The sequence below is a fragment of the Uranotaenia lowii genome, chromosome 3 (genome assembly GCF_029784155.1).
Source record: "Uranotaenia lowii strain MFRU-FL chromosome 3, ASM2978415v1, whole genome shotgun sequence".
Lineage (NCBI taxonomy): Eukaryota > Metazoa > Arthropoda > Insecta > Diptera > Culicidae > Uranotaenia > Uranotaenia lowii.
This window is the reverse complement of record NC_073693.1, coordinates 32,534,460-32,551,590: the sequence shown is the minus strand read 5'-3', so window position 1 is coordinate 32,551,590 and position 17,131 is coordinate 32,534,460. Positions and strand designations below refer to the sequence as shown.

The 17,131-nt window shown below is 35.2% G+C and overlaps 2 protein-coding genes across 5 annotated transcripts in view; one reads left to right on the top strand and one right to left on the bottom strand.

Moving 5' to 3' along the window:
* Window positions 1-17,131, bottom strand: part of LOC129756720 (serine/threonine-protein kinase N) — a 295,803-nt gene that overhangs the window by 84,439 nt on the left and 194,233 nt on the right. For all 4 annotated transcript variants that reach the window (XM_055753708.1, XM_055753706.1, XM_055753709.1 and 1 more), the window contains exon 3: window positions 9,552-9,997. In XM_055753708.1, the coding sequence (XP_055609683.1) occupies window positions 9,552-9,997 (446 nt within the window). The remainder of the gene's footprint in view (window positions 1-9,551; window positions 9,998-17,131) is intronic.
* Window positions 7,767-9,512, top strand: LOC129756722 (UDP-glucosyltransferase 2-like). The gene is made up of 2 exons (XM_055753717.1): window positions 7,767-8,018; window positions 8,080-9,512. Exons 1-2 carry the CDS (start codon window positions 7,836-7,838, stop codon window positions 9,460-9,462), a joined length of 1,566 nt encoding a protein of 521 aa, XP_055609692.1. The 5' UTR covers window positions 7,767-7,835; the 3' UTR covers window positions 9,463-9,512.

The following is a 17,131-nucleotide window of genomic DNA, read 5'->3' as shown; positions in this document are numbered from 1 at the left end:
AGTTGACAAATCAGTTGCTTCCTGAGCAAGGTTGCCGAAAAAAAATTCTGTGTTCTGACGAAAATAAATTCTGAATTTCTGTAATTTCACTCAAAAATTCTGTGATGGATTTCTGTGATGCTTTTTCCATTAATTTCATTCAAAAGTCTTGTCAGATCGCGTCATTTTACATTTTATTCAAAAAAAATCAATAAACATTACAAATTGTATAACAATTTTCAATTCAAAGATAATTGTCGAAAATTTATATTGACATAAAAAAAAATAATTTTGAAAAAAAAACGTCCTAAATCTAAAAATTCTGTGAAATCTTTGAATACTTCCAAAATTCTGTGTTCTGTGACACAGAATCTGTGATGAAAATTTGCTCAAAATTTACTGAAATTATAGAATTTTCTGTGAATTCGGCAACCTTGTTTCTGAGCCGATGTCCGTGAGTTCGAGTCCAAGAGTAAATACCGATCACAGCTGTACTGGATAAGTTTTTCAATGACTGCCCGCCAACTGCATCGTTGATATAAGTCGCTAATGACATAAAAATGTTAAAACTATAATCGAAAAAAAAAAATGACAAATGTGATAAAAATATGACAACTATAATAACTAATAAAAAATGACAAATATGACCAAATTTGGCAAAAAAATGACAGCAATCTGACGATACTGGTAGATAATTATTTCAAATGTCACTGTGATAAGAATTTGGCAAAAATACGACATTACAAAAACTTTAATGAAGATATGACAAAAATGTGATCAAACTAAATAAAAAAAAACAAAATTATGACAAAGCTTTATTAAGGCTTTGTCACATTTTTCGTTATTTTATTGTAAATTTTTGTCATTTTTCATTAATCGTATTTTTGTCATAGTTCTGTTAGATTTTTTTCATTTGATTGCCAAAATGTTCTGCATAGTTTTGTTTTATTTTTATTTCGATTAAAGTCGTTTTAACATAAGGTTGCCAGATTGCTCGGTTTTATCCGGGTTCGCCCGGATATTTAAAACTAAATTTAAGAACAGTCCGTCCCGGCCCGGTTATCCGGATTTCATTGAAAAATGCCCGGATTTTGCCAGACTTTTTCACTTTATTTGGCAAATGAAACAAAAAAAAACAACAAACACCTGCAAAACGAAATTTTATGAGCAAGTTTTATAAAAATAATCATGAAAGGTTTTTTGGAAGCCTAAAATATGGTTCAAAATCAATCAATGAATTTTGATGTAAAACATTTTTTTTTCATATTTTTTTTTTAATTTTTGTTAAGGAATTTCTGAGTTTTGATAAAATTTGCCCGGATATTTCGCGGATTTATGGTCGTAAATTTTAAATCGAATGCCCGGATTTTGCCAGGTTTTTTATAAAAATTGCTCGCTATGTTCGGCCCCGATACGAGCTGAAAAAATTCTGGCAACCGTATTTTAACACCTTCATGTCATTCATGACTTATATCAACGATGCCGTTTGCGGAAAATAACGGAAAAACTTATCCGGTACGACTGTGTTCGATGTTTACTTCTGGATTCGAACTCATAGACATCGGCTCAGGAGCAACTAACGTGACAACTGAGCTACATATCACAAGCTCTTAGTTTTGTCTTAATTTTGTCATATTTTATGATAATTTCGTCATATTTTCTATCATATTTGTCTTATTTTTGTAACATATTCTTTTTTTTCGGATTTTTGTCATATTTTGTTGAATTTTTGTCATTTACTGTCCTATTTGTCATCATTTTGTCTTTTTTGACATATTTTTGTCGGAATTTTGTAAATAAAAATCCCATTCTTCATAATTTAGGCCGATTTTTGTTTTGACAGAACTTTTCATATTCTAGCAGATTTGTCATATTTTTGACATTTTAAGGTTTTTGTCATAATTTTTTCATAATTTTATGTTCTCTGCAGTTTTATCATATGTTTGTTAGATTTTTTAATTTTATTTTATATTTTTAAATTTTAATTTTAGTTCTGTCAGGTTTTTGTCGTTTTATTGTCAAATTTTGGTCATAATTTTGACATATTTTCAAAATTTCGTCTTATTTTTATCACATTTGTAATTTTTGTGTAATTGTTGTCATTTTTTTTATATATTTTTGTTATAATTTTGTAAAATTTGTCATATTTTTGCCACAATTTTTTCACCACATTTGTCGTTTTTTTTTCAAAGCTTTGTCATTAACTTTTTAGTACGTCATATTTTTGTCATAGTTCTTTCAGGTTTTTGTCATTTGATTGTCAAATTTTTATCATAGTCGTTTCATAATTATGCCACAGTTTTGTTACATTTTTGTCATTATTTTGTCTTAGTTTAATACCATTGATCATATTTTTGTTTATTTTTGGCAGCGTTTTTTTTTTTCAGATTTTTGGCATTGTCAATGTCAAGTAATTTTTTCATCCGGGATGAAGTGTTCCGGTTATCGAAAAATGAAACAAATTTCTTGGCTGTAATTCATGTCGTTGTAATCACAAACGTCTTAATATATAAATCAATTACTAGACAGTATTGAAAAAGACTAGAGTTTGCTTTTTATTCTTACAGCAGGGTGGCCAGTCAAAATCAATTTTTGATTTCCCGCATTTTTCCCGACTTTTTCCCGCATGGTCTCACGAAATTCCCGATTTTATAAAACAGAAAACCAAACGAAATTCCGAATAATCATTTTTGAAACCATACATACGAAAATCGACGAAGCTTTCTTTTAGTAGAAAATGATTATTAAACTACAATTCATCAGATTGATAAGCAGGGCTTTTTTTCATTCCTTTAAAATTACGCCAATCAAGTCGAAATTGTTAAACAAATAAAAATTTTAACCGGCCAAACGAATCTGGGACAAAAAACGAAATTACTGATGATGAAAGTCGAATTTGAGCTCAAGATGTCATACAAATAGTTGTTAAACTATTTACTACACGGTACCCATTCAGGACGATTTTTTGAAAAATTAGTAAAAAAAAGGCAAATCTGAACAAAATCTAAGTCAAAAACATGCAAGATGAAATTGAAATAAAGTAACTTTAAATTTAAAGTTTTCGTTGAATCACGGCAGCAGTGTTAAAATCGTATCCAAGGATTAAAAAAAATTTTTGTCCATTTTGATTTTTTTTAAATAGTTTTGGAACACAAAATCTGAAAGTCTTCAAAGAGCAACGAATATTCGGAAGATCTCTAGTTTCGACATATTTTGACCAAACTTCTTTTAACAATCCACTGAACCAAAAATTCCCGACTTTTCGAAATAATTACCGGCTTTTTCCCGCATTTTTCCGGTGGATTTCAAATCCCGTCTTTTTGCCGCGTTTTCCGCTTTTCCCGAATGGGTGGCCACCCTACATATTACAGTGATCAATATAAAAAATTTTGTTATAAGAAGTATTTTTGTGTCATTTCTCAGATATTTATAAAAGCTTATTCAAATTTTTTTTTATTAATTTTGAAAAATGCAGTAAAACTAAATTGTAGATCGGATAAATTTACCGGTTTTGCGGTAAGTTAGATAAAAATAACTGCATTTTTACTATTTGTTTAGTAGACACTACCTGAGGTTTGGTAACTGACAGTAATATGATGAAAATTACCAGACGTTCGAAAAAATACATTAAGCGGAAATATCAAAGTTTAGTAAAAGTTTCAATAAGAAGAATAGGCGTTGTCTGGTGGAACTCAGAAGTTGAAGAAGCAGTCCGTGCGCGAAGAAAAGCCCTACGCAAAGCAAAGAAAATAAGCGGAAATGATCAAACGAAAATGGCAGCAATGGCTCATTTCAGAAACATTCGTAATCAAACAAGAAGAATTATCAAGCAAGCCAAGGCTGACTCGTGGGAACAATTTGCTTCGAGTTTCAATCCACAAACACCTGTTTCTTGTATGTGGCAAAATTTTAATAGAATCTCAGGAAAGAAAACGAATAAAATTCTGCGTATCAATTCTGAAGGCCAGTTTAAGGAGGACCCACTGGAAATTGCTGAAGATTTTGCCCAGTATTTTGCAAATTCTACCGTGTCAACTACTTCAGATCCCAACTACAACAATCCTAACACTCCAGAATTAGACATTCTAAATCCTTCCCTTGATCGAGATTTTACATTTTGTGACCTACAAAGGGCAATCAATCGTTGCTCCGGCAATTCAGTTGGCCTCGATCAAATTAGCTACCAAATGATCAAACACCTACCTCTATCAGTTAAAGTTATTCTGCTCGACACTTTCAACCATCTATGGCAAACAGGCATATTCCCTCGGTCGTGGAAAACTGCCATTGTTATTCCTATACCCAAGCAAAATGTACATCAAACTGGTGTTACTGGTTTTAGGCCCATATCTTTGTTGTGCTGCTTGAGTAAAGTCTACGAACGTATTGTACACAGAATTGTAACGTATATAGAATCATCTTCAACGCTACATCAAGAGCACCATGGATTCCGCGTAGGCCGAGGAACTAATACTTACTTCCTCTATTTACGAAACTTTCTAAGAGAGGTAGAGCAAAATAACACACATTGTGAAATATTGTCACTGGATATCACGAAAGCATACGATCAGGTCTGGCGATCAAAAATCTTGGACGCTATTCGTGAAGCTAAACTTGGACAGCGTGTATTTCAGTTTGCTCGCTCGTTTCTATCGGAAAGAACATTCTGCGTTTCAGTAGGTGGACAACTTTCTGAAGTAAGAGCATTAGAGAATGGAGTTCCACAAGGCTCCGTTGTATCGGTTACGTTTTTCGTACTCATTATGAATCAAACATCCACACTCTCCCTCCCTGGGGCGTTCTTGATTGGATATGCTGATGACCTCATACTTGCACGCAAAGGATCTAAAACGAATGTATTACGTCAGAAGTTACAGAATGATCTACTCACTATCAATCAATGGGCTAAAGGAGTCGGATTAACAATATCTATCGCCAAGACGAAAGCTATGCACTATTGCAAACGGAGGCGTCATTATCATCGTGATCACCGAACACCGATAATATTGAATGACGAAACAGTTACACGTGTCCGAAACATAAAAATTTTGGGAGTTTTCTTAGATCGTCGAGGTACATTTAAACGACATTTTGAAGAAACCAAGAAAGCCGTGAAAAGCAGACTAAACCTTCTTAGAGCAATATCTCGATTTGCTTCTAGAACCACCCTTTTGCGGATTGGTGACGCTGTAGTTCTATCTAAACTGTTCTACGGAATCGAACTATACAGCATGGAAAATTACAATTCCCTGGAACCCTGCTACAATGCTTATCTTCGAATATCGTCGGGAGCTTTCAGGACTTCTGAAAAAATGACTGTTGCTGTAGAAAATGGAAAAATGGATTTTCAACATGCGAGTATTTGTTGCATTGTCAGCAAAACGTGTAACTTAATACAAAAAATTTACGGTTCGAATAATGATGTTGTTAGCGTTGCTAGTCAACCTGAAATGCGAAACATACATTCCCAACAACTCAGACGAAGAACTCCTATGATTGAAACAACAGTAACACCTAATTTTGATTTATTTCATATGGCCAATCAAAAATTTGAACATTTAACTGGTCATGAGCTTCCACAGATTACGCCTATGTTATGGGTAGGACAACGGCCATGGAACATTCCGGAGATCTCAATAGACTGGAGTATAAAAAAACAGATCAAAGCTGGTCATTGCAATGAGGCAGCTAAAGCTAATTTTATAAAAACGATCAACGAAAAATATCGAGACCACTGCTTGGTTTTTACTGATGGATCCTTAGTGGGTGAGGATGTTGGTATAGGCATTGTCAGCAAAAACTTTTTGATAGCCAGAAAATTACCTATTCAATGCTCAATCTTCACGGCAGAGGCAGCGGCCCTTGCCGTGGCCGTTGAAAGATCTCACGGAAAAACACAGATTGTGTCAGACTCGGCAAGCTGTTTACAAGCTCTTGAAAAAGGTAACAACAGACACGCTCTCATACAAATAATTGAAAAAGAGTCATGGGGCAAGCAAATTACTTTTATGTGGGTGCCTAGTCATTCAGGAATACAAGGAAACGAGCAAGCTGATGTGATGGCGAATACTGGAAGAACAAGTCCACTGTGGAATATCCCCATTCCTGCTTCTGACGTTGTGAGATGGGTGAAGAAGGAAATTATGTCCAATCAACAACAAATTTGGATACAAAGACCTTTTCAAGGACTCCGCAAACTGAAATTCATAATAGAACCATGGGTAGACCAGCCAAATCGTAAGGAACAAGTAATACTAACAAGATGTCGGATTGGTCACACCAGATTGACACAGAAACATCTTGTGGAAAGGAATTGCATCAATGTCTGCGACGCATGTAATATCGATTTAACCATCGACCACATATTTACCATTTGCAGTAAATACGAAATATTACGCCGACAGAGTGGAATCGTTGGAGATCTTCCATCCATTTTGGCAAACGTCAAGGGAAAAGAAAGAAAAGTGATAAAATTTCTAAGAAAATGTAAATTGTTTGAAGAATTGTAACTACTCCTAATCCAGAGGGGGAATGACCCTGCGTGGTTAAACTCCTCTTTAAATAAATAAAACTATCTATCTATCTATCAATAAGAATAGGTTTTCGGGAAAGTAAGTTGTTCGGCAATAGTGACCTTACTTTTGTAATGTTTCGAATAAAAATCAACCAAATTTCGGTAAAATTGATCTATCTTTTTGTAAAAGTTGCCGCGCTTTAGTGAAAATGAAACGAAATTTTCGTCATTACTTCCACGCGTTCGGTTACATTTATCGATTGTACAGTGAATATTGCTGAAATATATCTTTAACATTGACAATATCTGACAGTTGTTTGAAATTTCCAGCTACCAAATTTAAGTAATTTATCACCAAAAAAGTCCGTGATATTCGCTGCTGTCATTTTTTTTACAACAGCAGTCAACACGAAATTTTCAGCAGAGACGATTCATACCATTCTTTATAAATTTTAACCTCAGTTAAACTTTTAAAGTTGTTCCCGAATTCAGTCGATGACGTCAAAATAATTTCCACAGGATGGCGCTGAAGTTGTCCCTTGACGAATAACTGAATATTTTCACCGAACAATAATTTTTTTCTGAACAAATTGTCGGTAAAAAACATTAAACTCGTAGATTCGTGTCTATTTTTAAGATACCAATTGACATTTTTTTTATTACCTTTAGTATTATTGAATTTCACGTGTTCATTGAAAACTACCGAATTTTCTGCAAAACATACGTCAAAATTTGTCAAAAATTGGTGAAAACCCCAAACGTTCGGTATAAAATATTGCAAAATCTATCAATCTTAAATCTTTTAACTTCCATTAAAAATAATCAATTTTGGCCTGTTATGACCCTAGAACGTCAACTGTGCGAAACATAATTCAACTGCCAAATCACCGCCGACTGGTACCTTGAAAGTATGTTAGGTTTTTTTTTTGTAAATTTTCCCATGATACAACATCCCATGAGAATACAATAAGCCTGCTATAAGACTTAAAGCGTTACTTGGGATAAAATGGTTACCGGGATGGATCGTGTTTTGAGCTAGCAAAATTTCCACAACTTTTTTACCGAAAAATGCCTTTTAGTTTAGTAAATTGTTATGTTTCTTTATTAATATGTAGTTGAATGTTGTTTAATTTATCTTTACCTTAAATATTAAGATGATTTTTTATACCTCAAAACATCACACATTCGAACACCGCACTTTATCTTCTTCTCCTTCAATGATTAAATTGACCTGTTGGTCGAACGTATTGTTGTCGGTTCGCTAGAAGCAAGTAGCCGAGAGATCAGTTAAGTTGAGTATTCAAGAACACACATCTCGTAGGACCTAATAGCACAAACAGCAATGAAATCGTCCGCTTCGAGTAGCTTTCGGGTAAGCTACGTTCTTCTGGGATTGCTGCTGCTGTTTTTCGCAAGCAATGTCGTTCAATCGGCCAGAATCCTCTGCGTATTCCCTAGCCCTAGCAAATCTCACGTTCTGGTGGGACAATCGCTGCTCAAGGGCTTAGCCGCACGTGGGCATGAGGTAAGTTTGTTTGTGTTTATGTTTTACACTTGTTTTTAATAAAAGGTTTTTTGCCTTCAAGGTCACCATGGTCAGTGCATTCAAGCTATCGAAACCGGTCAAAAACTATCGAGACGTGATCATCCCACTGGATCACGATACAAGCGAGCAGATGAAACGGTTTCTGAATGAGAAACCGAACCTTTTTAAGGAGCTTCCCAAGATGATGAAGTCGATGATGGAAACGGCAAATTCGACTATCAATCACCCCAAAATGGAGGAGATAAAGCGGGAACAGTTTGATTTGGTGATTGCCGGTGTGTTTGTGGCTGATTATATACTGGGTTTTGGTCCCCATTTTGATGCCCCAACGGTTGTGCTTTGGTCGGCTGGATTGACTAAGATTACGGCCGATTTGGTGGGAAATCCAAGGGCTTTATCAGCGGTTCCCCATATTATGTTGGGGACAAGCCAGACGGGGATGGGATTTGTGGATCGCTTGAAGAACTTTTTGATCGGAGCTGCGGAGAACGCTTTTTCAGCATTTTCTGTTTATCAACAGCGGAAATATTATGATTACAATTTCCCTGCCAATCGATATCCGGCCTACGAAGATGTCCGTAAGAACGTTTCCTTGCTGTTACTCAACACACATTTCTCCCACGCAGGTCCAAGACCCTATATTCAGAATGTAGTTGAAGTAGGTGGTTTACAGATTAAAACTAAACCGGGTCAGTTACCGGAAGACATCAAACAGTGGCTGGATGGGGCTGAACATGGTGCGATCTACTTCTGTTTGGGATCGAATGTCAAGGTGTCTGACATGCCGATGGAGAAGGTTCAGATCTTCGTGAAGAGTTTGGCCAAGCTGAAGCAACGCATCCTTTGGAAGTCGGAGACAGAGTTCATGAATGTTATGCCTAACGTAATGACTAAAAGTTGGGTCCCCCAGGATGACGTATTGGCCCACAAGAATGTGGTACTGTTCATATCTCACGGAGGATTGGGAGGAATGGCTGAAGCTCGCTATCACGGAGTTCCCGTCCTTGGCATTCCGTTATTTGCGGAACAATCCTCTAATGTGGAAGCAGTGGCACGAGAAGGTTGGGGTCAGCTTTACGACTATCATCAGCTCAACGAAGAGACATTCGACCAAGCTCTGAATCAAATGCTAGGCAATCCTCAGTTTAAACTGAAGGCCAAAGAAGCCTCCGCCGTTTACCGGGATCGTCCTAAGACTGCAATGGAGACCGCTTGCTTCTGGATCGAATACATAATCCGTCACAAGGGAGCTCCCCATATGCATTACCCCGGGGCAGATCTTAACTTTATCGAACAAAATATGCTGGACGTTATCGCCGTGCTACTTGCTGTTGTGTACATAGTATTCAAAGTTATAAAACTCATACTCAAAGGTTTGATACGATTATGCTGTGGTAAATCTAAAAAGCAGAAAACTAACTAGGTTATCACCCTTATTTGATAAGATAAAATAAAAAAAATCGTTAAAAATGTTCCACTTTAAAAATAAAGAAAAAATCACCGAAAACTCACCTCCTGTAGCGCTTTCTTATCGATCGTCTTTGTACTCTGTAACGTCCGGATGACGTTTTTGGCTCCGTCTACCACCGCAGCCTCTATCCTTAACCGATGCCGTAACTCATCGATCCGATCCTCCAACGAATTCTCTGCCAGCTCCCGCGGTTTATTCTCCCCATTTTCCTCCGACACCTTATTATTAAGCTTATTCTGCCGCACCTTCAGTATCCGTAACCGGAGGAATTCGATTTTGGCTTTGGAATCGGCTAGCATCTGGTGTGCTTCCGCGAGCAACTTCTTGTCCCGCCCATGGTGGCCGCTGGAGATCGATTGGATCATGTTTTCGGCCCCGTTCTTCACCTTGGTTTCGATGCTGAGCTGTTTTTCCAGCGATATCAGTAACCTGTCGTTCGGGGTAAGCTCCGGGCCGGCGGTTGGTGTGACTGGGGAGGGGATCATATCTGAAATTGGAGAAAAAAGAGGATTTTAGTTTTGATTTAATTTCCGTAAATGTATGATCTCAGGGTGGCCAGCGAGTTTCCATTTTCAAATTCCTGGTTTTGTCCCGTTTTTTTTTCGATTGATATTAAATGATTTCCCGGCATTAAATTACACAAATAAATATGTTTTTCAGGTTATTTTTACCAAAAAGAAGATATTTTAAATAAAATTGAACGAAAGGCGATTCAAAATTACGTTGATGTTTGTTGAGATTTCTAAAGAAAATAAAGCATAAGAAGATTGAAATGCTAAGAAGTAAGAAATAACTCTAATCCTAACATTGATTTTATCCAGTGATATCTCGTCAAAAATTGTTACCTTCTTCTCAGTCTTTAACAAAAATTTCGATTTTTTAAAGAAAAATTTTAAGTTGAAGTTATATATTTTCTAGCTTATATTTAATTTTACAATTCCGCTGACTTCTGAGTTCTTAAATTTGAAAAATAATGACGAATTTCAGATTGAATAACTGATCAATAGTTAAAAACTTCCCAAGTGACCAAAAGTCTCATAACTACTTTATTTTGAACGTTTGAAGTTCACATTATGCTGAATAAAAGGTAATCGGAAGAGTTTTCCTCGAGTGCTTTTTATCGAACTTTGGACGAAAAAGTATCATAAAACATTTATGAACGTTCTAAGAGCTTATAAACAGTTGCAAGTTCTTTTGTGAAAATTGTGCTTTTTAATTAACTTTCTACGAAATTTTCGGTTTCATGAGGAACTGTTTACGAAATTTATAGTTCCTTGAGGGACTGACATGGAACTTCTACGTGAATTATAATGAATATTTTTAAATGAGAATATTGAATGGAATTTGCATTAGCTGAAAAAAGTTTTTTTATCACTGTCGCTGATTTTATTTGGAAATAATATTTTAGAATGAAAAAAAGTGAATAAAAACATTTACATGATTTTAAATAATATCGCAATTCTTTACTTGTACAAAAAGTTGAGTTTTCAACAGGATTTTCAATCAAAAAAAAAAACCATAAAATTTGACACATCGTTCATGTGTTTTTTTAAATTAATCAATTGATTAAGTCTAAATTAAGAGGGAAATTAAAGCTTGATTATTCGTATTTATCATCAGTACTTTCAAATTTATTTTATACATTACACTCGTATATAACAGCCTTTATCTTGAGATTCAGAAATAGGAAAAAAAAATACAACAATGTGATAAAATGCTTCTCCAGTACCTGGAGCATCGTCACTAGCGGCTGGCGTTGAGAGTAAGTTCTCGGAATCGGAAGCACATGAAGAAATTTTCTCGTCTTAGTAATATAATTTGTCTTTCAGCTATTCAAGTTTTAACTTGACCTCCAGCTTTCGGGTTAATAATGTCGTATAAATCCTTCGTTTGATATTTATAACATTCTACAATCTTTATTATTGATTTTTTTTTCTCAAGATACCAATTTAGACGTTCTTCAAATTTATGCTGAAAAGTCAGGAGAAAGTTTTATTATAAAAACGTAATCTAACTTTAAAAAACTCACATTTACTGTTGTCAGATCTGGAATGAAACTGTTCGATGCATCGTTTCGTGAAATGCAAATGTTTACATTTTATTTTTATTGTACTGCCTAATATGAAAAGGTTAATCCTAAATATAATTCAAATTGATGTTTTCAAAAAGGACAAACCTACCAGCTATGGTTTCAAGATAACATGTTCAGCTCTCACCTGACGGACCGGGTTCAAATCTTCCAGCATTAAAAAATTTTCAAGTAAGATACATCAAAATACAAAAATATAGATGAAGTTACAGACAAAAATATTGTTTTGTTTTTTTTCTAAACAAAGTCTCATGCATGAGCTAAATAGCCTTCTGCTCAGCTTTGACTATGAAACTTGAAAGTATCGATAAGAACTCAAATTTTAAGCTTATTAGAATGCTGTACAGACTTGAAACAGGGCTGAGTAAGCTTTTAAGAGACCGTTTATGGCACTTTTGGTTACGTGGGTTAATTTTAAATTTGAATTTATAATTCTAATTTTAATTCTCATTTCTGATGTTTCGCTCAAGTTTGATGGCTACCGAATTCTAATTTTAATTTTTTCCTTTGCAATTCTGAGATTAAAAATGTTGTAATTTTTATGCTTCTAAAGCATTCTGAAATTTAATTTCTGCTTCGATTCTGCTCTTGAATACTGAATCAAACTTGAAATTTTAATCCAAGTTTTAAAAATTATTCCTAGGCTCTAATAATCAAAGGTTTGAAGAACCTCTTAGCTGAATGAAACTATGATTTCAAAGTAGTCGAAGATTCCTTTGAATTCAGCTACAGTATTTGAAAGACCCAAATACTAGTATTTCACTAGCTATTTACTTGCTAGCATAACCCACTGAGGATGCTAGCAAGTAGCTAGTGAAGTACTAGTATTTGGGTCTTTCAAATACTGTAGCTGAATTCAAAGGAATCTTCGACTACTTTGAAATCATTCCTAGGTTGAAATTTGCTTTTAAAATTTTGATTTTTGTGGTAAATTTTTATTAAACATACATGAAACACTTATAATCTATAATTTTGAACATTTTTATTTTTTATTAAATGAAGAATGCGGTTACCATTAAAAGCGGTAAAATGTAAAACTAAACCTCACAAAAACTTGGTATCTTGTCCCACCTGCTGTGAATTAATCAATGATCCAAATAATAAAGTGGCCTCTCAATTTCAATTTTTTGTTTACCGCATTTTTGTCCGCATGGTAAAGTTAATAATTAAGCTGAATTGTAAAAAAAGGTTTTGTCGCTTGTCAGTATTTTTTTTTTAATTTTTAATAGCTTTTGACAAATTCCAGTGCTTTTTGGATTTAAAAAAAAATCAAATGTTTTAATTATAAAATTAAAACTTGAATTATTATGATACAAACGAGTAGAACTGAATTTTGTGATTTTCAATAAATCGTACTTTTTATAAACACAATTCGTGTAACTTAATTCTCCATCCAGATTTTCGGGATTTTTTCCTGAGATGCGTAAATACTGAGGTTTGATCAGCTCAATCGTGTTTTGTAATACGACTTCCTTTCAGCTCAATTTCCAAACAGCTGAACAAACTTCAAAATTGACAAAAAATTCGCATAAATTGCTAAACAACTTCAAATTTTCTTCAAAAAGCACGAAAAATCTTTGATTATTTTCTTCAAAACAATTTTCAGGTTCTTAATTTCTACCTTATTCCCATTTTTAAGTTGTTTAAAAGTTCTTCCGCAACTAAAAGTGTACTTCACATTGTCATAACCATATGTGTTTGTTTATGCAAACACAGGTTGAAATTCGAATCAAGTAGAATTGAGTCTCTAAATCTACTTCAAAGTTCCTTTATTTAGGTGAAGTTGCTGAAGTTAGAACTTATTAAAAACTTGCAAGTTTACAAAAGAGTACAACACAGATTTTTACGAACTGTTGGCTAACTTTACAAAAAAAGCTTTTAAAAAAATATTAATTTCGGATTTACTTCATATTTTTAACTTTGAACTTCAAGTCATGTCAATTTCAAGTCAAATCTCTGTACAAGTTGGTAGTTTATTATTTTTTAATTTCTTTTGGTTTCTTTTGAACGATTATCTTAAACAGATCCATAAAAATGAGAATAATATCAACCACCATGCATCATAACATTATCATTATATGAACAGGGGCTTGCTCTCATTAGAAAATTTTCAAGAAAAAATGACTTTTTCACAAAAGCTCATTGCGCAGAACAGAGATCACAAATCTCGCAGAAATACTTGAAAATGCATGAGGAACAACCCATATGAGTCCGTCTTTGATCTGCGAAAAAAAACCGAAAAGTGAACTACAGCTCAAGGTAAACTTATGACTTCGTTCTTTAAGTGATATCCTAAACTATTGGTTACTTGGGAAAGTGAACTTAGTTACAAAATATAAGGTTCTTATAGTTATTAAAAGTTTATTACTTTAAAAGACTTTTTTACTAAATATCCTCAAGCAAAGAAATTTTTTAAGCTTGAGAAATTTCGTTTCGTTATTTTAAAATAGGTACATATAAAATATTTTGGAACTGAACGTAGAACATTTCAGAGCACTTAAATATGTGCGCTGAGCTCCAAAATCCATATTTTTGATGATTTTTTTCGATGGATTATTAAATTCCGATAATTTCCCACTTTTCCAGAATGGTTGGCCACTAGAGTGCCCCAAATGACCCGACATTTGAAAAAGTTATGAGCTTCAGGCTTTAGGGGGGGGGGGGGGGGGGGGGGTAGGGTCTAACACTTTCAAAAAATCGATTTTTTTATTTTTTTATTTTCTTATTGTAAAACATTTCTAGAATGTTGTGTCAAATTTTCAAGTTAATTGAAGCAAAACTGTAGAAGTTATAGGCCTTTATCTCCTCCTATCTAATACTGCAAGAAAGCAAGAGCAGAAACTTCAAACGCGTTTTTCTCGAAAGCACATTTTTAAAGTCCGTGGACATCGTCATTTCAAAACTACTTATCCGATTCTTTTCAAATTTGGAACATATTTTCTACATATAAAATACCAGACCCCAACGTTTTTCTTTTTTGATTTTTTTACTTTGGGGAGATTTTACAGGTGAAAAATGGCGGATTTTTAAGTGAAAAATCGTAGTTTTTACTTCAAACAGCCACAAAAATTTCATATAAATATTTTTAAGTTAAATAAAAACGTTGGGGTCCAGAAAAACATCTATTAAAAATATTTGGCTCTGATTTTTTGACTTTAGATGATTCTGTGCTGAGATACAGTGTCCACCGCAAATCCTGTTTTCTAAAAGGCATCCTCGAAAGTGCTCCGTCACCGGCTCATTTTTCAATATTTTTCTACGAAAAAAATACTAAATGTTCTTTTAACAATGCTTTGTATAATGCAAAAAATTTGAATACATTTGTTTGAACGATAGCTCTAGAAAAAAATCGTGAAAATGGTGTTTTTTTATACCCGTTAATCAATATAATTTCGATAAGATTCCATCGCGAGGCCCCTCGAATTTGTTTGTTTTGTGTATTTTTACGTTTCATAAACAACTTGCTTGGCTCTGGAGTATTCAAACAGGTGTCTACATTCGAGTAAGTTGTAAAATATGGAGAACGCATAAATTTAGGTTCCATTCCGTTGTCCATCCGGAAACTGGTTGTTCGTGATGTGAATAACGGTCAAACGCACCGGGAAGTGGCCAAGCACTACGAAATCAGCAAGACAGCGGTATCAAAAATCATGAAGAAGATGAAAACGTTCGGATCGGAGATGCATCGCCCAGGAAGAGGACTGAAGCCCAAGACAGTTGCCAGAACGGACAAGAAAATCATTCTTGAAGTGAAGAAAACGCGATCCGAATATCCGATCGCGAAAAGAATAACGATCCGGCAGATACAGGAAGAGCTCCAATTTTCGGTATTGCGTTGTACTGTCCGTCGCCGCATCCATGCAAAGGAGTACCATAGAAAGATCGCAGTGAGAAGGTCTTTCATCAGCCAGGTGAACAAGGCTAAGCGGCTCAAGTTCGTCAAGGAACACGCCGATAAACGGCTCGAGTACACATCCTGGCAATGCTATACAAACCGTATGGAGCACATCTCTCAGATTTCCCCTCAAATTTCCACTTTTTTGACAGATTTAAGCTTTTTTCTTCAGATTTGAGCTTTCATCTCCTATGCTCTCAAGGCAAAAAAAAGCTTAAATCTGAGGAAAAAAAGCTTAAAAACGAAATTCACCAACACTTAGTTAAAAGATGTTGGTCACACGATACATTGACAAATCCTGTATCGTTGCCGGGACCTGCTCGAGTACTGGAAAACATTGTTGTGAGCCGACGAATCCAAATTCGAGCTATTCAACCGGAAGAAGCGGGATCATATGTGGCGCAAGTTGAGTGAGGAGCTCCAAGATCGCCATATCCAAGGAACAGTCAAGCACGTAAGAGGTAATGTGATGGTGTGGGGGTATTTTCTTGGGGCAATTGGCAATTTGGTAAAAATTGACGGAATCATGACAGCTGAGTCATATTCCAATATCCTGCGAGAAAACCTCGAGGTATCCCTCATCAAGACGGGCCTCAAAGAGCGCTTCGTTTTACAGCAGAATAACGATCCGAAGCATACGGTCAATCTGATGAAGTCATTTTCCCGTTCCTGCCGCATCAAACCCCTTGAATGGCCCCCACAAAGTCCTGATCTGAACCCCATCGAAAATCGATGCTGTGATTGATAAGACTGGTGTGACAAATTAAAAATACTTATTTTGATGCCATGGAGCATGCGTGGGAGGAACTCGACCCACAACACTTGCACAACCTTGTTGAAAGTATACCGCACTTATAGGAGGTGTTGAAGGCCGAAGGAGGCCATACCCATTGTTAAATCGTTCTTGTTTGCCTTCAGTTTGAATCAATTTGAAGCTGTACCGATCTGGACACTTTATTTTGCCCCTGTTTTTTTTGTGGTTTTCTTTGATTGATATTTTTTTTGGTGATTTACGACGATAAATATAACTGCTGTTTTTTACGTTTCGGCTTACTGAATTTCAGCCATCCTCAGAAAACTATATTTAAATTGAAAAGAAATAGATTATAAATTTTACAAATTTTTTCACAAATAATTAATTTTCTAATAACATAATTCAAAATTTCAAAAAACTATTCTAGTGCACACTGTCGCGAAACTCGTCGCACACTGTCGAAAAACGAATAAAAAATCACATATATAGTTTCAAACCAAACGCATCGACAACCGGCCTAACACAACACGCTGTGGAAAATCACCACATATTTAAATACGATGATGTCAAGATCTTGGAAAAAGGGAGCGATGAGGGTAGAAGGAAAATCGCAGAAACACTCCACATAAAGCTGAGAGGAGAGAGAGCAGTAAACATTCAAAGGGACGCCATAGAAATTTCGAATATTTACGACACTCTCATAAAAAAGCTGAGAGGGACGCCTCAATTCCAGAGAACGGTCCAACCGAAAACCAAGCCGACGACGAACCAATCGGATGCACACCAAGACGACGGCTGACTAGGAGCATCTATCTGACGTCGATTTCAAATATCGTACGACGGCCGTAAAGGAAACACGCGCAAAACAAATTGTGAGTTTCGC